This window comes from Bufo gargarizans, chromosome 1, assembly GCF_014858855.1.
Source record: "Bufo gargarizans isolate SCDJY-AF-19 chromosome 1, ASM1485885v1, whole genome shotgun sequence".
NCBI lineage: Eukaryota > Metazoa > Chordata > Amphibia > Anura > Bufonidae > Bufo > Bufo gargarizans.
This window is the reverse complement of record NC_058080.1, coordinates 65,074,889-65,101,378: the sequence shown is the minus strand read 5'-3', so window position 1 is coordinate 65,101,378 and position 26,490 is coordinate 65,074,889. Positions and strand designations below refer to the sequence as shown.

Genomic DNA, 26,490 nt, shown 5'->3' with positions numbered 1-26,490 from the left:
TCTATTTATCTATCTATCTATCTATGTATCTATCCATCCATCTCATATCTATCTATCTATCTATCTATCTATCTATCTATCTATCTGATATCTATCTATCTATTTATCTATCTATCTATCTCATATCTATCTATCTCATATCTATCTATCTATCTATCTATCTGATATCTATCTATTATTTACCTATCTATCTATCTATCTATCTATCTACAGTATCTATCTATCTCATATCTATCTATCTATTTATCTATCTAAGAATAAATAAATCAGGGAGCACCGCTGTAGAAAAAAGCAAATACTGGAGTGCCAGCGGCTGAAGGTCGATCCCTGAAGCCGAAAAATACAAAAATAAAGAAACTCTGCGGCACTTCCGTGAATGTGTGTTTATTTACCCGGTATCATGCGATGTTTCAGTCTTCTGCTTGAGAATAGTCCCACTGAGAGGACTGAAACGTCGCATGATACCGGGTAAATAAACGCACATTCACGGAAGTGCCGCAGAATTTCTTTATTTTTTTTATCTATCTACAATCTATCTATCTGATATCTATCATCTATCTAGCTGTCTCATATCTATCTATCTACAATCTATCTATCGATTTCTCCTCTCCAAACTCCGTACTGTAATTGGCGCTGCAGTATATGCGCGGTGATGTATACACACATGTTGTCGTGAAGCAGAAATAAGGAGCTGTTCACATCACGTTTTTGTCCCACATTTTGCATACACATTGTGGAAAAAAAGGATAAAAATCATAATACAATACACTTTTGATCCAGCAAAACAACATATACATTAATAGATTTTTAATTTTTTTAAGTGGATCCCAGTGGTGTTGGATGCCGCTGTATGACATCTGTCTGAGGACTCCGTTTAACATGTACGTTATGTGTATACATGATGCGAACGTAACAAAGACTGGGAAAAGGACATTGTAATATTCAATATAACAATAAGCGCTTGTTAAAGAAGGTCTTCACTTCTTTACGGTAAGAGCAGTGAGGCTGGAGCTCTCTGCCGGAGGAGATGGGGCGTTCACCTAGGTGTATTTCTGGAGTGTGATAATATTACAGGCTATAGCTATTATATTTCTGAAGAGGTCATTGATCCAGGGAGTTAGGGTCCATTCACACGTCCGTTGTTTCTTTCCTGATCTGTTCCGTTTTTTGCGGAACAGATCTGGACCAGATCTGGACCCATTCATTTTCAATGGGTCCTGAAAAAAAATCTGACATTGTGCTGTCCGATTTTTTTCAGGACCCATTGAAAATGAATGGGTCCAGATCTGGTCCAGATCTGTTCCGCAAAAAATGGAACAGATCAGGAAATAAAAAACTGACGTGTGAACGGACCCTTAGTGGAGGTTTGGAGGCATGACACTACATATTGGAAGATGACAGCTAGGGATGAGCGAATCGACTTCGGATGTTATGCGCATAAAACTTTGTTCTAATACTCTACGGAGCAGGAGCTCCGTACAGTATTAGAATGTATTGGGTCCAATGAGCCGAAGTAATTCCTTTGCGAAGCCTCTTAAAGACTTCACGCAATAACTTAATAAATTAATTTGTACTGTAAAAAAACATTTCCCGAACTCGCGACTTCGTGAAGTGGCAATAACTTCGGCTCATCGGAGCCAATACATTCTAAGACTGTACGGGGCTCCTGCTCCGTACAGTATTAGAACGAAGTTTCACGCAAATCGACTTCGGATGTTTCATCTAAAGTCGATTCGCTCATCCCTAATGACAGCTATTGCTATTGCCTACTAACTGTTAGATTTTGTTATTACATGCTTGTTCTTTTAACTTCCTGTCGGAACGTCCATATAATGTGTCTGATGCCAGTGGTCACACATGCTCAGTAGCTCAGCGCCCAGGTCCTCTTGAACACAGCAAGGCCAGTCGCTAAAAATCAGCTTCTTCTCCGCGCATAAGGTGGACTTTCTGACAGGGAATCAAATGAACACCAGGGGGCGCCATACAAGTATTTAAGAGCAATGTGTACCCACAGGAGTGCTCTGAATTAAAAAAAAAAAATTGAGAAATTTAATATTTATATCATGGGACAACCTCTGTGTCATGTAGCACCCCCTATAGCTCTGCATAAAGCATCACACAATGTATCAATTTCGCATTGTATGCTTTCTTTAAGTCAAAAGAAAAGTAATACTATACTATACTATATACTATATAAGAAGACAGGTAAGGTGAGCTGGTATTTAAATTGCAGCCAGGAAAACAATTTCTATCGCAGTGATTTAGCTCGTATAAATAAAATGGGATTTTGTCTCCACACGTACAAGGGATTTACCATGTCCGAGTATTGTCAGGATTGAGATTGCTTCTATTTTACTCTTGGAGAAGGCAAGTAATATAATCGCCCACGTATTTTCCGGAGATAAGAAAGATATATAAAGAAAAGGTTTTTACAAGACAAAAAAAAACCTAAAACATTCTTTCGACTGTTATTTGAGAAAGCGCCGCCATGTACTGTTCCAGAGCTATGTGGCTAATTGGCTATAATTCTGCCATTCCAGCTTTTACTATACATTTTACAGGAGAGAAAACAAGGAGTCAACAATGGAACTCGGATATTATGTGACTTACGCATGAGGACAAAGAAGGAGGAATAGATATAAATATTAATAAAACGTAACCAGAGACCAGAGGATAGATAAGGCATTTACATAGTTCAATGAGATGCCTGCTTACAGGAGGGCAGAAGATAACGTCGCCTGCCTGCTTCACATGCAGTCAAACATAAATGCATATACTATAGTTAAAGGGAATGTGTCAGAAAAGAATTTATTGTTTAAATCACATTTTTATGTTAAACATACTTTTTTTTCGAATTTTTGGTGATTTTTATATTTTATTTTTCCACGTCACTATCTACCGTATTTTTCGCCCTATAAGATGCACCGGCCCATAAGACGCACCTAGGTTTTAGAGTAAGATAATAGGAAAAAACTATTTTTCATTACACCTCAGGGCAGACCACCAATCAGACCCCCAATGTTAATATGACCCCATAAGACCTCAGATCAGACCCCCATGCCTCATATCAGTCCTCCATGCCTCATATCAGCCTCCAGCCATATAATCAGCCCCCAGTCATATGTAATAATCCCCCCAGTTATATAATCAGCCCCCAGTCATATGTAATAATCCCCCAGTCATATGTAATAAGCCCCCCAGTTATATATATATAATCAGCCCCCAGCCATTGTTCAGCAGCCACCAGCCTCCGATCACAAAATAAATAACCCACTTGGGAAATTTGTTTTGCCGCTTTGCAGCCATATCCTTTTAATTGTTTCCATTGCTGTGGTTATCTGGGGCCTTGTTTATTGCAGGAGAAATTTTTAGTATTTCTATTTAGTATTTAGTATTGTTCAGGAGCACATTTAAATGACAGTGGATTATATATACCATTTATATAAATATATATATATAAAAAACTTTTTTTTAGCTGCAGAAATATAGACCACTGATAAACCATATTTTTATAGATTTACTTTTACATTATTTATATTTGTAAACAAAAATCCATTATGGGATTACTATTTTGATGAATCACTGCAAGAGGTGCACCACAATGATATGCAACTGACAACACTGGCTAATCCCTCAGACTGATGTTAAAAACTGAGACTTTAGCCAATGTTTTCCAGTCAGGAACACATCGGAGCCCTTTTGCACCACCGTCAAGGTATCTCAGTGTGGCATGGGTTCCTACCACGAGACTACCTATGGTGTGTAAACATGGTCTGAGAGGTGCTAAGATACAACTTACAGCCAAGCTCCCACATACCTCCATAGTGAGATCACTCATGTAGTGGGAGAAGAGATAAGGCTGCAAGCCCCTCCTATAACAGGTCATGTGACACAGGCTACCGGGTGCAACAGAATGCTACCAGCAGTACGCAATGGCACATTCCATACATATAAAGAAAAATCACTATAATACAAGAACTGTCCAAGATGGAGTTACTATATGTTACATTCTGAATGATCTTGTCTGAAGCCCATGGAGATGCTTCACGTGCTTCTAATTTCCACTGATCTCGTGGCCACGGGTGCACCACTAATGAGGCAAGGTGAGGCGATTGCCTCAGGCCGTACCAGGTAAGGGCAAGAGGGGGGCAATGGAAGGGGATTATCTGTCTCTGCAGTATAGTATTAGGTAGCACAGTATGTGGCGCTATTACCATGTATGTTTTATAGCTCTGTATTTAATGTTTTCCAAGTATGTCTTTAACAGTAGGGCTGGAGGGAAGGGGTTAGGTTAAGGAATTGTCATTTGGGGGTTGGGGCGCTGTTTTAGTTTTCGCCTCCGGCAGCAGAAAGGCTAGGTGCGCCCCTGCTGGTGGCAAAGTTGTAAATGAAGAAACATAGAAGATGTAGATACCATAAATATAAACAACTTCTTCATATTCTTCTAGGTGTGACAACTCGGGCTCACTTAGCTCTCCAGGATCGCCGTCTTCTCTACTTAGACGGTTGGCACACCTCAAGAGGCCACTCCAACACTGCAGATTTGGGTGTAAACTGGCCACGGCCAGCTTTATTATTACTTTTACAGCAGACCAAAAACATAAGGCATAAACAAAAATCCTCAGCCGTCTGGCCACTGACTAAACAGAAGTTCTCCCTCTCTATCGGGATCTGGGTCTACCACCCAGCTCCCCAAAATACAACATGGTGCTTACCCCACACAGGGTCAGAGGGTCCCGGCTCCCACAGGCCTTGGTGCAGCCTGTTCCTTCCCCAGCCCTGATTGAGGAGCTCAGTCCACATTTACCTGAGCTCCTCAGCTGGCTGCCAATTACCTTCATTACCAGCCTAGCTGCTGCAGACAGTGGGAGAAACCTATTCTCCCAGCCTTTCCTGTTCTCACCCAGGCTCCTCTGGGTGAGATACACCATTTCAATGGCCTTCATATGGCCCTCTGGCAGCTCCACTGCCACATAGGGTAAATTAGTTTTTTACTCCTCGGCCCAGCCATGATTTTATTGAACATGCCTATCTAGATAGATAGATAGATATGAGATAGATAGATCGATAAATAGATAGATATGAGATAGATAGATAGATAGATAGATAGATACTGTAGATAGATATAGAAGATGGTGATAGATATATGATAGATTATAGTAGATAGATATGAGATATTGATATACAGAATAACCCCTCAGGGGCTCCTGACAACAGGTTGACCAGAGGGTGACTGTTACACGGCTCTGAGGTCAGTGTGATGCACAGTATTTCTTACAGAATAAGACACTCCTTGCGGCATGCTCTGTTCTCGGGGTAATAACTGAGGGGTCGCCCTACCCTCTATTAACCCAGAAATGACTGCAGCACCATATTTTATGAGCCCTCATGCTATCTGTAGTGACATTCAAGGTCGATCCTGCACAGAACTGCCTCCCATTTGTCTCAGTAACCGGCCACTGCTTCATTTGCACATTTTCTTCAGGTAATTTCCTCAAAGTAAGACAAAGGGACCATTTTTGTGCCTGAGATATGCAGAGAGGCCTTACATTATGTGGAACGGTTGGTTCTCCATTTGTCTCCATCCTGAGCCCAGTCCTGATGCTAAATCGACATTACATCCACTTTGCTTTGAGATTTGCTAATGTTGGCAAGTTCTCCTCTAACCACCGTCTGACCGTACATGTAGTCAGGGAAGCCTCTGTACCTCTAACCACCGTCTGACCGTACATGTAGTCAGGGAAGCCTCTGTACCTCTAACCACCGTCTGACCGTGAATGTAGTCAGGGAAGCCTCTGTACCTCTAACCACCGTCTGACCGTACATGTAGTCAGGGAAGCCTCTGTACCTCTAACCACCGTCTGACCGTGAATGTAGTCAGGGAAGCCTCTGTACCTCTAACCACCGTCTGACCGTACATGTAGTCAGGAAAGCCTCTGTACCTCTAACCACCGTCTGACCGTACATGTAGTCAGGGAAGCCTCTGTACCTCTAACCACCGTCTGACCGTACATGTAGTCAGGGAAGCCTCTGTACCTCTAACCACCGTCTGACCGTACATGTAGTCAGGGAAGCCTCTGTACCTCTAACCACTGTCTGACCGTGAATGTAGTCAGGGAAGCCTCTGTACCTCTAACCACCGTCTGACCGTACATGTAGTCAGGAAAGCCTCTGTACCTCTAACCACCGTCTGACCGTACATGTAGTCAGGGAAGCCTCTGTACCTCTAACCACCGTCTGACCGTGAATGTAGTCAGGGAAGCCTCTGTACCTCTAACCACCGTCTGACCGTACATGTAGTCAGGAAAGCCTCTGTACCTCTAACCACCGTCTGACCGTACATGTAGTCAGGGAAGCCTCTGTACCTCTAACCACCGTCTGACCGTACATGTAGTCAGGGAAGCCTCTGTACCTCTAACCACCGTCTGACCGTGAATGTAGTCAGGGAAGCCTCTGTACCTCTAACCACCGTCTGACCGTACATGTAGTCAGGAAAGCCTCTGTACCTCTAACCACCGTCTGACCGTACATGTAGTCAGGGAAGCCTCTGTACCTCTAACCACCGTCTGACCGTACATGTAGTCAGGGAAGCCTCTGTACCTCAAACCACCGTCTGACCGTACATGTAGTCAGGGAAGCCTCTGTAGTCTTACAATCAGGCTGGACGTTCTCAAGTAGGTTGTGTATCTTCCTCCAACCAGAGATGGGCCTCGATCACGAGCTATGTGCAAATCTTCACATTTTTTTCTGCTTCCAAAAAAAACAAGCCGTTCTTCATTCCGCTTCCAGTCACGTCGTTAGTTTTCATTTTTATGGTGGGTCATCATGTTGGAACGCTTTACTCCAACTGTGACTAAAATCAGAGGTGTGCCTTCACCCGTACTATCACAAATAAAACCCGCAGATACATAGATTGTCAAGTTGAGTCTCTGCTGCCCAGCTCTTCGGAGTAATGCTCTTCAATAGCAGAACAGAGCTTTCAATTATAAACCACTTTACAATTAGGTTCCTGGAGATGGTCCTGCAATTGATTAACTGAATGGTTTGCACTTCTGGTCCAAGCCTCAAGGGACAGAAAGAATCTTCTTCTATATACAAACTTAATCAGTGGCGTACCTACCTACCATGGAGGCAAATTATGCCATGGAGGCCAGGGAAAAGTCACAGTGGAAGTGCTATTCCATTTTCCCCAACATAAATCCACTGCATTTTCAGGCAGCCACCACTAGAGGGAGCTCCATTACGTTCATTGGCGACAGCATACATTCCTGTGCATTGAGCTCCCTCTAGTGGTGACGGCGGGCAGCCAGATTTATCATGTGGATTATCTGAGGATTTAGAGCTGTCTGGATTTGTCTGGTATAATTACATTGAGAAATACGCTGTTCAGAAAGTACACTATATGTATGAAGCTCATGTTCCACTTTTTTCAACATAGGTAAAGTGGGTGAGACAGAGTTATTAAAAATTTCCTCCACTTAAAAAAAATAAAAAATTGTCATTCAGCTTACTGGGGGCATATTAAAGGGGTTTTCCAAGACTTTTCTCTCCTCTGGATAAGTCATCAATATCTGATCGGTGGGGTCCGACACCCGGGATTAGCTGTTTCAGAAGGCAGCAACGGTCACAGGAATGCTGCAGCCTTCTCACAACTTAGTCTAGGCCATGTGATATTACGCTCATCAGTCACATGACCTAGGAGCAGCTCAGTCCCATTTAGGTGAATAGGGCTGAGCTGCAATACCGAGCACAGCCACTATATAATATATGGCGCTGTGCTCGGTGAGCAGAGAGAAGGCTGCGGCTCTTACCGGAGCTCCAGTGAGCGGGGGTCGCGTGTGTCGGACCCCCACTGATCAGATACTAATGATCTGTCCTGAGGATAGGTCATCAGTTAAAAAAAAGTCGGAAAACCCCTTTAAGTTTTTCTATGGGGCTGTCTCTATAGGCCCCTGTATTTAATGTTACATTATTCGTGACTGGGGTCAGATCTCAGTTTGTGGGGTTTTCACCGATATTTTTATCTGGACAATGTAAGATATTGATTAAATAATATTACTATACTGGGCCTGAATAATACTGCCATACACTGCACACATAATACTGATATATACTGATATTAAAAAAAAATAATAAAAAACGACCCTATAGGTGACATATCGTACTCGATTCCCATACAGCGGGTTACGCTCCAGCCTTCCATCAGAGATATACATCCGACGATCCTCCTGATTTACGACTCTAATGGAGGCTCAAAACAGATCATTACATTGGGCCGTCTGTGTCTTCAGGGTGCATTTTCCTGTTTAGAAGACAGAAGTGCTCTGATCCCTAAAATCCCATATTTGACATCATGAAAGACTATCAAGACCATAATCATACAGAATATAAGATCTACAACACTTCCGCAAAGGAGAAACTGAAACAAGATTTTGTAGTATTTCCCTAGAGGCTAAAATCAAAATCAATCCTATTTCTTAGATAAAAAATCAAAATTACGTGGTAACTGGTATAAAGGAACGCACCTGTGAGGGTAAAGTGTTTCTTGAAATATGAAGGTTTGGCATTAAAAAAAAACTAGCACAAGTTGGAGATAAAATATATATATATTTTTTACATTTTTGATATTTTATCTACATAAAGATACATTAGCATTCTCCCATAGATTTCTTTACCTTTAGACAGGCAAATATATTGAGTATAGGTGGTGTTATTAATTGGATACATTCACTATATGCCTGTCAGTTATTATATGTAAAATTACTATTCAGATTATGTTGAAATTTTGATTATGTTGAATAAAGATTATACATTTTTAAAATTTACGGGATGTCTATATACTCTTTCTAGTGTGGTTTAAATCTATTTTTTGAGTATCCCAGTGACAGCTATTGTTATATTATTTGACCAATTGGTGATTAAAAAGATACAAATGTTTCCAAAAATTGTACGTAAATATTAATGGGACATGAGCTTGAAGTGGAGCGATCAAAGACTTTCCACCTAAATAATTACAGTGAGGTTGGACGGGTAGTTATTCCACAATCAAAGAAAGAAAAATGCTTTTCATAGTGGTTCTTCCAATTTCAGATTTATTTCTAAATTTATATTATTTCTTTTTAAATCTATTTTTTTTACTGATTGTAGATTTTTTTCTAAATTCCATTTCTGTACGTGATTATGGGGACAGCTATCTTTCCTGAGCTGCTGGTAACAGGAGCCACGTGTGGTCTGGAGATGACTCATTGATTTCTGTGGGACAGCATTGTGGGCATGCTCTGTGACCTGTGCTGGCGTCATTTTGCAGGGAGGGAGAGGAGATAAGCTGTGATCATTACCTATTGTCTGTAACGGATCCTAAGTTATTTACATGCATTACGGTTAATTGTCATTGTGAGACTGTCTTTAATGATAATTAGATGGGTCCCCAGAAGTGATCCTTGCAAAGCAGTAGAAGTAGTCTGTAAATCTATCACCACCTTTAACCCTTTAAAGGGCATCTGTCAGCAGATTTGTCCCTATGACACTGGCTGACCTGTTACATGTGCGCTTGGCAGCTGCAGGCATCTGTGTTGGTCCCATGGTCATATGTGCATTGTGGGTCACATGTCTTTTGTAGGCTAATCTGAACGTTCTAATGGCACCATTTAATATTGCATCGAAAAAAATTCCAAATGGGGTGGAATTGGGGAAAAAATGCAATTGCAACATAGTTTTATGTTTATAGTTTTTATGCCCCATGCGGTAAAACTAACCCGTGCCCTTCATTCTCAGGGTCAGTACATTTCCAGGGATAGCATATTTACTGTATATAGTTTTTCATGTGTCTTAATACTGAAAAAAAATATAACCCTAGGAAAATGTTTTTCTTTGCATCGGCAAAGATATTTTTATATTTCAATCTATGGAGCTGAGTGAGGGCACTATTTTTGGCGAATAATCTGTAGTTTTTATTGACGATGTGCCATTTTAGAGTGTCTATGTCTTTTTGATCACCTTTTAGTAATTTTTTTTGGGAGAGGTAAAGTGACGAAAAAACTGCAAATCGGCCATTTTGAGGTTATTTCTGTTACGGCATTTATCATACGGGATAAATACATTTATATTTTAATAGTACAGGCGATCTGGGACACAGCAGTGCAAATGATATTACATTTTTTATTTTATTATTTGTTTTAAGGTTTAAACTGGGGAAAGGGAGGTGATTTGAATTTTTCTATGTATTTTTTTTATATTTAAAAACTTTTTGGGTACTTTTTTTCAGCCTCCCTAGGGGACCTGAACAAGCAATTATTAGATTGATTTTCCCATACACTACTGTGCTTTCATACAGTAATGAATGGGCAATTCCTTATGTTCCTATGGAGCACTGCCACCTGCAGGTATAGAAAGGAATATACCTGTGATACACAGGCTCTGGCCTATAACAACCAATGAACAGCTTCCCCAATCTCAGCACGGGAAAGGCCTTTGGGAAAGTCACCGCAGATGCCATGGTCACAATTGCATACGGCATCTTGGGGTGAAATGTCTGTGATTGGCGGTATCGCCAATCGCAGACATTAGCCCTGAGTGTCTGCTATGTGAAACAGCAGGAACCCGGTGGGTATAGTGCCTGCACCACTTCAGAGCCAGCACCATCTTTAAAGAGACTTCACGGACCGTACATGTACAGGGCATGTCATCCAGGATTTAGGCCATCAATATCTGATCAGTGGGGCAGCACCCTATACCCTTGTTGATCAGCTGGTGCCAGAAGTCAATGTGGTAACTGCACAGCTCTATCCATTTCTGTAGTGGCTGGAGCTGGTTACTGCAGCACTGCTACACTCACTTCAAAGCGAGCAGCGCTGCAGTTAGCAACTCCATGTACTTCACAATGGACGTAGCCATGTAGTTCTGGTGCCGACTTCTGGCACCGGACCTACCCTGAAACATCTGATCAGTGGGGGTGCAGGGTGTCAGACCCCTACTGACCAAATATTGAATTACATCCAATGACCCAGCAAAGGATATCTGGATATGATAGGATAAATCTCACTTACAACACGAGTGAGCGATATATATATATACAGTGCTACTGCTTTTTTCCACTTATTAGTTTTTATTTTCTGACTACACACTCAATGATTTAAAGGGAACCTGTCACCTGGATTTTGTGTATAGAGCTGAGGACATGGGTTGCCAGATGGCCGCTAGCACATCCGCAATATCCAGTCCCCATAGCTCTGTGTGCTTTTATTGTGTAAAAAAATCGATTTGATACATATGCAAATTACCCTGAGATGAGTCCTGTGTGTGAGATGAGTCAGGGACAGGACTCATCTCAGGTTAATTTGCATATGTATCAAATCGATTTTTTGACACAATAAAAGCACACAGAGCTATGGGGATTGGGGATTGCGGACGTGCTAGCGGCCATCTAGCAACCCATGTCCTTAGCTCTATACACAAAATCCCGGTGACAGGTTCCCTTTAAGAATAATAATAACTATGAAGTCCAACTAATAACTTAGTAACTCTAAAGTGTTTTCTATGTGCTGCTTGCATACATCACTTGCCTTGAAGACTTAGGGCTCATGCATGCGAACGTATTTTCTTTCCGTGTCCGTTCCGTTTTTTTTGCAGACCGTATACGGAACCATTTATTTCAATGGGTCCACAAAAAAAACGGAAGTTACTCCGTGTGCATTACGTTTCCGTATGTCTGTATTTCCGTTCTGCAAAAAAATAGAACATGTCCTATTATTGTCTGTATTACGGACAAGGATTGTACTGTTCTATTAGGGGCCAGCTGCTCCGTTCCGCAAAATACGGAATGCACACGGACGTCATCCGTATTTTTTGTGGATCCGTTTTTTTGCTGACCGCAAAATACATACGGTCGTGTGCATGAGGCCTTAGGGTGAGGCTACACTGCGACTTTTTGTAGCGCGACTGACTGATTTTAACTATATAACTACACCTGCAGACCGAATGAATGCACTCAGATAAATGCAATCTAGTAGCCTACAGCTTTCATTCAATAGTTAAAATCAATCAGTTGCTCTACAAAAAGTCGCAGTGTAGCCCAGGCCTCAAAGAGGATCTCTCACCTCTCCTGACATGACTGCTTTTATTAGAAACTTGCATTTTCAATTTCTTTTCAATTTCTGTCTTCTAATGTTCCTCTGTTATTCTTCCTAGAAATTTGTGAATATTCAGGTAGTCAGAATATGGCAACTCAAACCAATTTTTTTTAAAAAGTAGACATGAAAAACCGATGTACATTAGTTATCTGCGTAATCATACTGACCCACTGACTACAGTTAACGTGTCATATGTATAGCATCGTGAACATCGTAAAAGAAAAAAATGCCGGAATTGTGTTTTTTTTTTCCTTTATACCCCAAAAATAATTTCACTGCATTATTTAAACCACAATTTGAACGTACAACTCGTCCCACAAAAAACAAGCTATGGCTATGTTAACCAAAAGAAAAAAGTTATGACTCTTTAAAGGTTGGGAGGAAAAAATAAAAAGGTTTTTGCTTAGTCCTTAAGGAGTTAACCAGCACTGGAGGAGGTCTGGGATTTAATATTAGAATACAGGGTACCCCTAACTCCTAAGAAGGGCATTGGTTGACAGAAAGTCATGTGAGATGGTAGAGTGTCATTTCTGCTACAGCATTCGCCCTATCACAGCTCAGGGGGGCGTGTCATTTCTGCTGCAGCTATTTCCCTGTAACAGATTAGGGGTGTGTGTCATTTCTGCTACAGCATTCGCCCTATCACAGCTCAGGGGGGCGTGTCATTTCTGCTACAGCATTCGCCCTATCACAGCTCATGGGGGTGTGTCATTTCTGCTACAGCATTCGCCCTATCACAGCTCAGGGGGGCGTGTCATTTCTGCTACAGCATTCGCCCTATCACAGCTCAGGGGGGCATGTCATTTCTGCTGCAGCTATTTCCCTGTAACAGATTAGGGGGGTGTGTCATTTCTGCTACAGCATTCGCCCTACCACAGCTCATGGGGGTGTGTCATTTCGGCTACAGCATTCGCCCTATCACAGCTCAGGGGGGCGTGTCATTTCTGCTACAGCATTCGCCCTACCACAGCTCATGGGGGTGTGTCATTTCTGCTACAGCATTCGCCCTATCACAGCTCAGGGGGGCGTGTCATTTCTGCTACAGCATTCGCCCTATCACAGCTCATGGGGGTGTGTCATTTCTGCTACAGCATTCGCCCTATCACAGCTCATGGGGGCGTGTCATTTCTGCTACAGCATTCGCCCTATCACAGCTCAGGGGGGCATGTCATTTCTGCTGCAGCTATTTCCCTGTAACAGATTAGGGGGGGGTGTCATTTCTGCTACAGCATTCGCCCTACCACAGCTCATGGGGGTGTGTCATTTCTGCTGCAGCTATCTCCCTGTAACAGATTAGGGGGGTGTGTCATTTCTGCTACAGCATTCACCCTATCACAGCTCAGGGGGGCGTCTAATTTCTGCTACAGCATTCGCCCTATCACAGCTCATGGGGGTGTGTCATTTCTGCTACAGCATTCGCCCTATCACAGCTCAGGGGGGCGTCTAATTTCTGCTACAGCATTCGCCCTATCACAGCTCAGGGGGGCGTGTCATTTCTGCTACAGCATTCGCCCTATTACAGCTCAAAGGGGCATGTCATTTCTGCTGCAGCTATTTCCCTGTAACAGATTAGGGGGGGGGGGTCATTTCTGCTACAGCATTCGCCCTACCACAGCTCATGGGGGTGTGTCATTTCTGCTGCAGCTATTTCCCTGTAACAGATTAGGGGGGTGTGTCATTTCTGCTACAGCATTCACCCTATCACAGCTCAGGGGGGCGTCTAATTTCTGCTACAGCATTCGCCCTATCACAGCTCAGGGGGGCGTGTCATTTCTGCTACAGCATTCGCCCTATTACAGCTCAAAGGGGCATGTCATTTCTGCTGCAGCTATTTCCCTGTAACAGATTAGGGGGGGGGGGTCATTTCTGCTACAGCATTCGCCCTACCACAGCTCATGGGGGTGTGTCATTTCTGCTGCAGCTATTTCCCTGTAACAGATTAGGGGGGTGTGTCATTTCTGCTACAGCATTCGCCCTATCACAGCTCAGGGGGGCGTCTAATTTCTGCTACAGCATTCGCCCTATCACAGCTCATGGGGGTGTGTCATTTCTGCTACAGCATTCGCCCTATCACAGCTCAGGGGGGCGTCTAATTTCTGCTACAGCATTCGCCCTATCACAGCTCAGGGGGGCGTGTCATTTCTGCTACAGCATTCGCCCTATTACAGCTCAAAGGGGCATGTCATTTCTGCTGCAGCTATTTCCCTGTAACAGATTAGGGGGGTGTGTCATTTCTGCTACAGTATTCGCCCTATCACAGCTGAGGGGGCGTGTCATTTCTGCTACAGCATTCGCCCTACCACAAGTCATGGGGGCGTGTCTTTTCTGCTGCAGCTCTCTCCCTGTAACTGTCACAGCTTCTAACAGTAGATAGGGCTGATGGCTAGTGTTGAGTGAACTGTTTCAAATTCGGCATACAAGGTTCGGGTTCAGGTTATCTAAAAATGTTGTTATGGATTCCGCTCCCATAACGGAATTCTTAGATAACCCAAACCTTGTAGAACAAACTTGAAACCACAATTTCGCCCAACACTACTGGTGGATGAAAGGATGAAACTGAGCATGTGTGACCACCTCAGTAGGTGGACGTGCACATTACTATACAGATTAAACACCAGAGGGTGCCATTATATCAAAACAAAGGGAATATCTAGAGAATTTTTATACAAAATAACTAAAATACCTAGTTTTTCATGCTGAATTACATTAAAATGACATATAATGGCGGCACAACCTCTTAGACACAAGCCACATTTTATTATGCAAAGAGATTCCTATCATTATGATAATGTCGAGTCATTGTCTTAATACTGGTTTTCTTCACAGATTATTCTCGTCAGCTCCTCCGTCTCTGAACAATGGCTTTTCACGAGCAGCGATGAAGGCGCGACCTTCCAGAAACATGTGATTACCTTCTCTGTGGAGACCCTCATCTTTCACCCACAACAGGAGGACACGCTACTGGCTTACAGCAAAGATGCCAAGGTATTTTTTCTGTCTCCAGCCGTGTGACCAAAAAGTATGTTATTGTAAAAAATTCAAAAAGTGTAATTAGAGAAGAAGCAGAAAACATTTTCAAAACTTTTAGCTGAACCTTCTGAAGACTTTTTGTATCAGAAATTGTGGGTCCACTAGGTGGTAGCAGGTAAGGGCGCGAGGGTGGGTGATTGAAATCAGCTGCAAATACATATTGCTGTACAGTATTATAATAATAATAATCTTTATTTATATAGCGCCAACATATTCCGCAGCTTGGTTAGTTAAATGGCTTTTCTGGGAGTTTTATACTGATGGCCTATCCTCTGGAGGCCTCAGCTTTTCCTAGGCCAGTGACGGCACATTCATCGGTCACACGGTCTAGAAGCAGCTCAGCCTCATTCAGGTGAACGGGGCCGAGCGCGATACCAGGCAAAGCCCCCATACAATGTGCAATGCTGTGTTTAGTGAGCTGAGAGAAGGTCGCGGCGCTCACAGGAGCACACCGGTGACTTCTAAAACCGCTGACCGGTGGGTGCCCCCCACCAATCGGATACTGATGACCTATGCAGAGATAGGTCATCAGTATTAAAATCTAGGAAAACCCCATTTCTGATAACATTACTGGGATCTAGTGCAATGAATGGGTTACTGTCTGCATCCCTGGTGGCCAAGGGCAGAGAAGGGGGGTTTCTGTCTGCATCCCTGGCTATCTAAGGCAGTGAAGAGGGTTAGTGTCAGTATCCCTGGAGGCCCAGAGCAAAGAAGGGTTTGCTGTCTGCATCCCTGGCTGTATGGGTCAGTGAAGGGTTAAATGTTGGTATCCCTGGTGGCCCAGGGTAGAGAAAGGGTTAATGCTGCATACCGTGCTTCAGGTTCATTACTCGACCCTCCAGACTCCAGCACTGTTCTTGTAGAAGTAAGTACAGATTAAGGCCTCATGCACACGACGGATCCACAAAAAAACGGAAGGCATCCGTGTTTCCTTCCGCAATTTGCGGAACGAAACGGGCGCCGGCAATATAAATGCCTATTCGCGGACAAGAATAGGACATGTTATCTTTTTTTTGCGGGGCCGCGGAACGGAGCCACGGATGCAGACAGCACACGGAGTGCTGTCCACATCTTTTGCGGCCCCATTGAAATGATTGGGTCTACATCCGAGCCGTCAAAACGGCTGCTCGGATGTGGACCCAAACAACGGTCTTGTGCATGAGGCCTAATATGAACAGGCATCAGTTCCCTCTCACACACTGCTCCCCATGCTTGCCTGTTGCACAGATTGCTCCACATGCTTGCCTGTTGCACAGATTGCTCCCCATGCTTGCCTGTTGCACAGATTGATCCCCATGCTTGCCTGTTGCACAGATTGCTCCCCATGCTTGCCTGTTGCACAGATTGCTCCCCATGCTTGCCTGTTGCACAGATTGCTCCCTATGCTTGCCTGTTGCACAGATTGCTCCCCATGCCTCCCCTTTGTCACACTGACTGATCTCTATGCCTCTTTTGACATAGACTAAGCTCATGCCTCCCTTTCTTATACAGATTGCTTCCCTTGCCTCCCCCATGTTACATAGACTGCCCCCATTCTTCCTTCTGTTACACACACTACTCCCTGTGCCCCTCTCTGTTACACAGATTGTCCCCTGTGAGTGGGGGGGAGAAGGCCTTCAACTATGACCACTGCAATCCATATTTCCACGCCAGTGATATAGTTTATGCATAGGGGATATCTGTTTTTAGAAATATAATTCTGTCTGCCTACTACTAATACTAGGTGCACTTATACAGCTGGTACTGACCACAAGGGGAGCTGTATCTATATGTATGCAGTGAGCTCCTCCTAGTGGTACCTTCAGATAGGCCCAAAAACAGTTGCATTGCCGACTACGGGTACTTTCTCACTAGCGCTAAAGTTTTCCGGTATTGAGTTCCATCATAGGGGCTCAATAGTGGGGGAAAAACGGATCAGTTTGGTCCTAATGCATTCTGAATGGAAAGCACTACGTTCAGTATGCATCAGGATGTCTTCCGTTCCGTCCCTTTTACGGTATTTGGCCGGATGCTGCTGTATTTTCCTCTGGCCAAAATACCGGAACACTAAGCGGAATGTCGGGATTCATTTCTATTGAAATGTATTAGTGCCGGATACGGCATTAAAATTACCGCATTGATGGATCCTGTCTTCCGGTCTGCGCATGCGCAGACCTTTAAAGATGTGAAAAAAATAAATACCAGATCCGTTTTTCTGGATGACACCGGAGAGACGGATCTGGTATTTTAATGCATTTGTCAGACGGATCTGTAAACAAATGCAATCCGGAATCCAACAACGCAAGTGTGAAAGGGGCCAACCAGTAGGTTTATCTGCATTCCTGCAGGACACCAAGTATCCACTTCCCCGTCATGGACATCACATTCACAATGTATGATGCAGCATCATATTAAGGAGGAAACCTTGAAGGCATCAGTTGTGTATTTTATGAATGTTCTACAGCACAAGAACCCAGCGCAGTATTTCCACAGCAATATTGCATCCTCCCTATTCAGTACACAATATAACTTGTCTTGCAAATTGTATGGAATTACCCTCTCAACAGTAGTAATGGGGTGCTTTTCAAGACATTGCACAAATAATATCCCTTCTTCTAGGCAAAATCCGCAAATCTCGAGGAACATGAAATTGATTTAAAGTCGGTCTCGTCCCACTGTACTTGCAGCCCGCCAAGTGCTGTTGCCGTCTCATTCACTAGTCTGTCACGTCCCCATTATATCAGTGTAACGTGTTGGTGTTTTCCTCCTTCTGCAGCTTTATTTCTCAGTAAATCTTGGAAAACAATGGGATCTTTTGCAAGAACAAGTCACCAAAGAGCATATATTCTGGTGAGTTCTCCATTTCTGCTCTTCTAGACACAATGTATCGTTTGGTTTATTTGTTTGTTTATTTTTCGTTATTACTTTTAAAGGGATTCTGTCTGCTAGGTTTAACGTATAGGGCTGCGGACATGCGCTGCTGGATCGCCGCTAGCACGTCCGCAATATACATTCCCCATAGCTCTGAGTGCTTTTATATTTAAAAAAAAGGATTTTATATATATGCAAACGAGGCCAGTAAGGAGCCCAAGAGGTTGTTACTAACGTTTCAGGAGCACAGCCCCGCATCCTCCGAATCTCCTCATTGCTCACCTGTCACATAGTCGAAGCGCCGTAATCTCACGCATGCGCAGTTCATTCCCTGAGGCTGATGCCAGCACAGGGAAGGAACACCATGCCAGCACTCACATGCGGCAAGATTACAGCGCTGCACCTCTGTGACGTTGGGGGAGCAAGGAGGAGATTCGGAGGATGCTGGGCTCCTTCACAGTGGACGTGGCGGGGCTCCTGAAACGTGGCTGGGCTCCTTACTTGCCTCATTTAAATATATATAAAATCATATTTTTTTTTATTGAATAAAAGCACTAAGAGCTATGGGGAATGTATATTGTGGAAGTGCTAGTGGCGATCTAGCAGCACATGTCCGCAGCATTATAGGCTAAAGTTAACCTAGCTGACAGAATCCCTTTAAAGGGATTCTCCGGGAATAAGGACATTTTACTAAGAACCTGCCGTCTGCCTCCCTAAGCTAAAGATTCATACGTATCTGCTCCCCGTCGCTCCAGTCCTCTGCCTCCACTGTGTCCATGTTCTGGTCCCCGCACGTTGACATCTGGCTTAGCATGGGTATGATCACATGCTCCACTGTAGACAATGGCTGGCTTCAGTGTGCTAACATGCCCACAAGCAGCATGTCACCACTGAAGCCAGTTATTGGCTGCAGCAGAGGATGAGACTATGGCCGTGCTAAGCCAGATGCAGGGCAGGGACCGGAACATGGGCAGCAACGGAGGACCGCAGTGCTGGGGAGCTTAGGGAGAGAGGCAGCGGGCACTTACTAAAATGTCCTTATTCCCGGAGAACCCCTTTTAAGGCTCATGTACACAGAAGAGCCATGTGCACAGAGCCTTAAGGGCAGCAAACAAAGGCTCCTCCAAACTGCAGAGCCGCAGGCTACCAGGGGGCGTATATCCGTAATATGGCATCCGAAGGAACATAGTCCAATTTCTATTCTGTCTTTATCAAATCAGAGGCCTATAGAAGTACAGTAGAGCCCCAGAGACTTCTATGGGTGCCCTATTACAGATGCCTACAGTATTAGCTTGTACAGAGCTATAATGAGGCTATGTCCATCAGCCATTATAGAGGTTATGCCATGACATCATATAGGACATGACAATGTCTTTCTAACAAAGCTAGAACCAGCCCTGTACCTCACATGGAGCCAGAGATCTCCACATTCATTGCTCCAATTGTTCTGCTAGATTTATTTCAGGCTGGCAGCTCAGGGGATGGCGTGTCCTTTCTGCTGCAGCTCTCTGCTTATCACAGCTCAGGGGGGTGCCCTTTCTGCTGCAGCTCTCTCCCTATCACACTCAGAGAGAATGTACTTTCTGCTGCAGCTCTCTGCTTGTCGCAGCTCAAGGGGTGAGCCCTTTCTGCTGCAGCTTTATCCCTATCATAGATCAGGGGTGTCCTTTCTGCTGCAGCTTTATCCCTATCATAGCTCAGGGGTGTCCTTTCTGCTGCAGCTCTCTACGTGTCACAGCTCAGTGAGTGTGTCCTTTCTGCTGCAGCTCTCTGCTTATCACAGCTCAGGGGGGGGAGCCTTTTCTGCTGCAACTTTATCCCTATCATAGCTCAGGGGGTGTCCTTTCTGCTGCAGCTCTCTACGTGTCACAGCTCAGTGAGTGTGTCCTTTCTGATGCAGCTCTCTCCCTGTAATTGTCATAAATTTCTAAAAGTAGATATGGCTGTTAATAGTCGAAGGGTGGCACTAAGCACCATGAAAAGACATTTTTTTGTAACAGAAAGTGAATTACAAAAGTAACGAGTTTTTCATGCTGAATTATGTTCAAATAACATTTAATGGTGGCACAACCCCTTTAATGGGTGACTATTGTTTTATAAAACCTTTGACATGCCATAGTGACAAGTCAGAACTTTTGATTATTGTGGGTCCAGGTGCTGAGACAACTGTTCCCTCTAAGGCAGGGATCAGCAACCTTCGGCAGTCCAGCTGCTGTGAAACTACTACTCCCAGGATGCACACTTACATGGCAGTTCTTATAACTCTATAGAAGTGATTGGAGCACTCTGGGAGTTGTAGTTTCAGAACAGCTGGAGTGCCGGAGGTTGCTGATCCCTGCTCTAAGCTGTGTTTTCTAGAATTGAAAGAGTTCAAAATTCCAAAATCTGCAGCAGGTAAGGGTCCTTTCACACTTGCGTTAGAGGATTCCACGATCCGGAAATCCGAATGCAAACGGGATAGCATTTGTTTCCAGATCTGGATCCATCTGACAAATGCATTGAAATACCGGATCCGTCTCTCCAGTGTCATCCAGAAAAACGGATCCGGTATAGGGTCTGCGCATATTTTTGCAAACTTTTAAAAGTTTGCGCATGTGGGTTCCGTATCCGGCATTAATACATTTCAATGGAAATTAATGCCGGATCCGGCAAGTGTTCCGGAATTTTGGCTGGAGAAAATACCGCAGCATGCTTCGGTATTTTCTCTGGCCAAATACCGTACAAGGGACAGAACTGAAGACATCCTGATGCATCCTGAACGGATTGCTCTCCATTCAGAATGCATTAGGATAAAACGGAAGCTTTTGTTTCCGGTATTGGGCCCCTAGAACGGAACTCAATGCCGGAAAACTTTAGCGCTAGTGTGAATGTACCGTAAAGCTGTTTTGGGGCTCACTAATCCTTGCTAGCATGTTGTTTTAACATTTTCCTTTCCAGATCACACAGCTTGAAGTGAACACTGGCTGATCCCCCCACCAGTAGCCAAAATGAAGGGGCAGATGCATTCAGCTAAACGCTGCACTCCTTCGGCTGTAACCGGCTTTGCTAGCCTCCCCCCAAAGAATCAAGCATACGGACTCATAGATTTTCTATGGGTCCTTACACCGCTAACACGGGGTCTCTGAGGAGAGTCGGGCAAGGCTCATCACAGCCAAAAGGGGGGCAATGCTCAGCTGAGTGCTTCTGCCCCTACCTTATGATTGGTAGGGGTCTCAGCATCCAGACTTTATTAGGTCGAATATAAGGAGAAATGTAAAAAAATTGGGAAAAATATAGTTGTGATGAATAATAAAATGATTATTAGAATAACTTTAATTGAACAAAAATTTCAGACTGACCGCCAAGATTACAGGGATCCACCAGGGAGGAAGAAAGTATAGACCGATCATTGCAAGATGATCTGCGCTCTGTCTCCATGGGATGCACTTGGTATTGCAGCTCAGCCATATTAAAGTAAATGAAGCTGAACCGCAATGCCACACCTTAGGATAAGAATGGCGCATCCACCTAAAAAAAAAAAGCTGTAAACTCATGGCCACTAGGGGTCTCACTTCCACCTAATTTGCAGTCCAATGAGGAAGTCGAGGTGTGTCAGAACTAGCTGAGATCCTGAGTATGATAAAAGAACTGCTTCTACACTGTTTCTGAAGATCACAGAAGCGCCCTGTCTTACTGTAAGTGTAATATCCCCTTTCTTGTTCATTCTGTGAGCTCCAGAAATGAAAACAAACATAGTGGGAAGTGAATGACGTCATAGCAGTACACTGCTGGTAGATCTCACAGAACGGAGATGCCCCATTCTTGTGAGAGAAATGCATCTAGCTGTGCAGCTTTAGGAGGGGATAATAGGTTGAAAAATACATTAAGGAATCCCAAAAAAGTCCAGTTCCTTCACAGTTATGATTGTACAAAGAAGCACAGCCATTATGCAATTTATATTTATTTATTAAATCTCAGGTGCACTTTAAGCAATAAATCACAACAATTAAAACTCTTTAGAAGTGATCCTATACAACTGTAACCCTTTAGCAGTAATATTCTGGATCACTGTACTACATCTGTGCAGACATGAGATAAAGTTAAGAATTTTTATAATTAGTTCTTCTAAAACTCCACAGAATTTACCAGTTAGTGGTTGCTTTGTGCATAATAACAGTGGAACGCTCGCATCTGATAGTATCTTCAAAGAACAACTCATTCTGTAATGAAATGCAGACGCAATATCGGTGCAATATCAGGTTCAAGTTCTGTACTTTTCGAGAAAATCTGACTCATTTCACAAAATAAAAGGAAATTTGCAAGTAGAAGCCATATGGAGCATAGTCATTTCTGGCCATAGCTCCACCTATAACGAACATGAGATGTTTAATCAGCAAATAATATGGTAATAATTCCATACAACACATATAATGTACACGAAGAAAATGTTATCTGGAAACCATCAGCAGAAAAGACATTAGTATGCAACAGAAGCTTAGCAGGGCCTGAGACAGGGGACAGGACTGAGAAAAACCGGAGCATGGTGCCCTGGGGCTGGGCAGGATCCAGAAAGCTAAGAAAGTGACAACCTGAGCAGAGATATTGTGTAGATGCCCATAAATACCCCTATTGACCCAGTGGGGTTGGAAGTAAAACCCCCCCCACAAAACTGACCCCAAACCTGAGGCACTAGCTGCCATTATCCGTGCAAACCAATTAACTGGTGTAGCTGGTATAGTGGTTCCTCTGCAACAAACTGAGGATTGTTAGTGGCTGAGGCAGAACTGGGAACCACACGTCCGTGAATGTGTCCGCACCCGTTACGCAATTCTGCGGAACGGGTGCGGACCCATTCATTCTCTATGGGTCATGAATGGATGCGGACAGCACACAGTGTCCTGTCCGCATTTCAGGAGCGCGCCCACGATCTTCCGGTCTGCGGCTCCGGAAAAAAAATAGAACATATCCCTGTGCACAAAAATTGGCAGATCTATGGCGGGCGCCAGCCGGGTGTATTGCGGATCCGCAATACACTACGGACGTGTAAAGAAAGTAAAGTCCCTGTAAGAAAGTAAAGTTCTTTGCAACATCTCTTAAGTCAGCAGTATTCCTGCTGGGGTCACAGCATCCAATACTTCAAGGTTATCAGAGATTGTTCCTTCACCCCACAGGCAAAAACACAGAATGTAGGCTCCACTTGGGTCCCATAGCATCTGCCTGGTGTGCCTCTGTCGCATGTACCCTCTTCCTCTTCCCTTGTTAGCTCACATAGCCATAGTGTAGAAGCAGTAGCATCCAACCAGGAGACCACCACAGCTGTCACTCAGAGCAGTGAGAGGGCCTGTCAGAGAGCACTTTGCAGTGCAGTTCCACCTCCTGGACACTTGCAGGAGCAGAACCTGTCAGAATAAAAGTTCATACTCTAACTATTCCAGGTATGAAAAGCTCTACAAAGGTATGTTTTTTGTTTTTTTTTGCTTTCCCCAGCCCCTACCTAGTGCTGTCAGCAGTTTAGCCTGGTCAAAACTGCAGACAGACTCCATTTAACAATAGAAGGCCAATTACATTTTCAACGCTTTTAACAAGTGCTTGTAATATATCTCTTTTGTGTAGTAGAATAAGCATTTGGCATGTACTCTATGACAATGTATTTATTTTGAATATTATGATGCTAAAACCAAACTATCTCTTTAAAAAAGTCCTTCTTAAAGCAGACCTGATTTTGCATAATGGCTGTGCTTCTTTGTATAATCATAACTGTGAAGGAACAAGTGTTTTTGGGGCTTCCTAATAGTCTCTTTCAGCCTAAATGTTCCCTGTTTCAGCTGCACAGTCTAGATGCATTTCACTCAGAAGCAAGGGGGCATCTCCCTTCTGTGAAATCGGCCAGCACTGTGTTTGTTTTCAGCTTGGAGGCTCACAGAACAGATACGGAGGGAGAGATCACACTTACAGACACAAAGGAGGCTCCTATAATCTTCAGAAGCAATGTAGAAGCAGTTCTGTTATCAAGCTCAGGATCTCAGTAATCTCTGAGTTATGCCCCCTATTTCCTGTGAGCCGTCTTCTGAGTCTCTGTCACTGGGGATGGATCTTGCCTGACAACAGGCAGTGGACTGCAAATAAGGAGGACGTGAGACCCCTAGTGGCCAGTAGCTTTTTTTCTAGATGGATGCAGGCAGATTTGTTCAATTAAGTGATTTAGAAATTTGCTAGTCATATCATTCTCTATTAAATAAAATTAAATAATGTGTAAGTACAGTGACTTTTTAATGTGTCATAAGAAAATGACCCGTTGTCCAATCACATTTCTATGTTTGTTTAGATTTTTTTAAATTTTTGTTTTCCTTTTTCATATTATATATATTACTATCTAAAAAAATCCTAACATCAAGCAGTTTTCACATTGGTCACTATGCTTAGAATTTGTCATAGCTCCCTATTCCTTAAGAGCAGCCACATGGGCCATAAACACAATATTGTAATACTTCCATATAACACATATAATGTAATGTACACAAAGAAAATGTTACCTGGAAACCATCAGCAGAAAACACATTCGTATGCAACAGAAGCTTAGCGGGCCTGAGACAGAGGACAGTAGCATGCGGCCCTGGGGCTGGGCAGTATCCAGAAAGCTAAGAAAGTGAGTGACAAGCTGGGGAGAACTAGCTCCTAATCAAGCAGAGAGCAGAGATACTGTGTAGATGACCATAAATACCCCATTGGCCCAGTGGGGATGGAAGAGAAACCCCCCACAAAACTGACCCCAGGACTGAGGCATAGCCGCCATTATTTGTGCAAACCAATTAACTGGTATAAACTAAATAGACAGGATCTGACTCATTTGTTTCTGTGGGAGATGTTTGTAAGCATGCTCTGTGACCAATGCAGAGGTCAGGAGGGAGTAGAGAAGCTGTGATATCACCTTTTGTGAATGGTGGATTCTCTGTGTTATCTATATAAAGATTATATCATTATAATCCTTCCTGTGATGATAATGAGATGGCTACTGAAAATTTACCTTTACAGAACAGGAAGTTGCCACATATTATTAGGCCTAGAGGCTTTAATTTTGATTTAAAGGGGGGTGTCCGGGTTGAGAGCTGAACCCGGACACAACTCGATCTGCACTCATTCACCATGAATGAGTGGAGCATCGAAGCTTTTCATGTTCCCATGTTCCCCCTTGCTCTGCGCTGAATTGTGCAAGGCAAGAGCTGTTTGTTTACATTTGAACACTGCTAGGCAGAGGCTTCCTCCTAACAGTCTTCCCGGACTCACAGCTAGGCGGTACGTCACTGGATCTTAAGAAAATTGCTCTGCGCGACTCAGCACTGGGCAAGGGGCAGCATAGCTCCACTAGTCCACTCATTCATGGTGAATCTGTGCAGATCGGGTTGTGTCTGAGATCAGCTCTGAATCCGGACAACCTCTTTAAGGTAGTTTTTTTTTATGTAGATATAGACACGGAAAATTAAGACAAAAATCATAAGAATTCAAAAAAAATATATATTTTTTATATAAAAATGTGATTTAAACTGATGGGTCATTCATTTTCTTATTACACATTCCCTTTAAAATGTAGCCCCAAAGATTGAATTTAACTATTGAGTGACAGATGCAGTCTACAGTTTAATGTTTTCCTTTGGACTGCAGCTGTCGGTACAAAAAGTCTCAGTGTAGCCCTAACCCTCATATATGATGCTGCAAATAACTTCATAATGCTGCTGCATGGATCGGATCGTTTTCGTTGTGTGAAGGTGATCGATGAGCTCAACTCTCAATAGTCAACAGATGGTACAGGAGTGAAAAGGAGCTATTTTACTACGTGCGGCTATGCAATCAATTATATGACGATAGACAAGAATACAGTATATTATAGCAGTATATGTGGACTGCGCCCTGGGGAGTTTCACGTTGTCTCCCAGGTTATATCTAGATTGAGTCAGTGAAAGAAGCAAATAAGAGAAAGGGGGTATTAGTTGATGGTCCCATTTTACCTTACTGGAATACTGAAGATTTTTATTTACTTTTTTATTTATTTTTTGGTTTATTATAGTATCTACTAGAATTCTCTTAAAGGGGTTATCCCATGAATAATGTAAAAAAAGAAAAATCAGACATCATATAGTACATGACAATGAACCAGCCCTGTACCTCACATGGATACAGAGATCTCCTCATTCATTGCTCTGATAGATTTATATCAAGCTGGCAGCTCAGGGGAGTGTATTTTCTGCTGTAGCTCAGGGGGCGTGTCCATGCTCTCCCTATCACAGCTCAGAGGGCGTGTCCATGCTCTCCCTATCACAGCTCAGGAGGCATGTCCATGCTCTCCCTATCACAGCTGAGGGGGCGTGTCTCAGCTCTCCCTATCACAGCTCAGGGGGCGTGTCTCAGCTCTCCCTATCACAGCTCAGAAGGCAGTTGAAGGATGAAACTGAGCATGTGCGGCCATCTCAGTGAGCAGGTCAAAGAAATAAAAAAACAAACAGCAGGT

General features: G+C 43.5%; 1 protein-coding gene across 1 annotated transcript in view; it reads left to right on the top strand.

The window, feature by feature from the left end:
- SORCS2 (sortilin related VPS10 domain containing receptor 2) overlaps positions 1-26,490 on the top strand; it is an 896,202-nt gene that overhangs the window by 672,395 nt on the left and 197,317 nt on the right. Inside the window, exons 4-5 of the mRNA XM_044280630.1 lie at positions 14,955-15,113; positions 17,914-17,987. Of these exons, the coding sequence (XP_044136565.1) occupies positions 14,955-15,113; positions 17,914-17,987 (233 nt within the window). The remainder of the gene's footprint in view (positions 1-14,954; positions 15,114-17,913; positions 17,988-26,490) is intronic.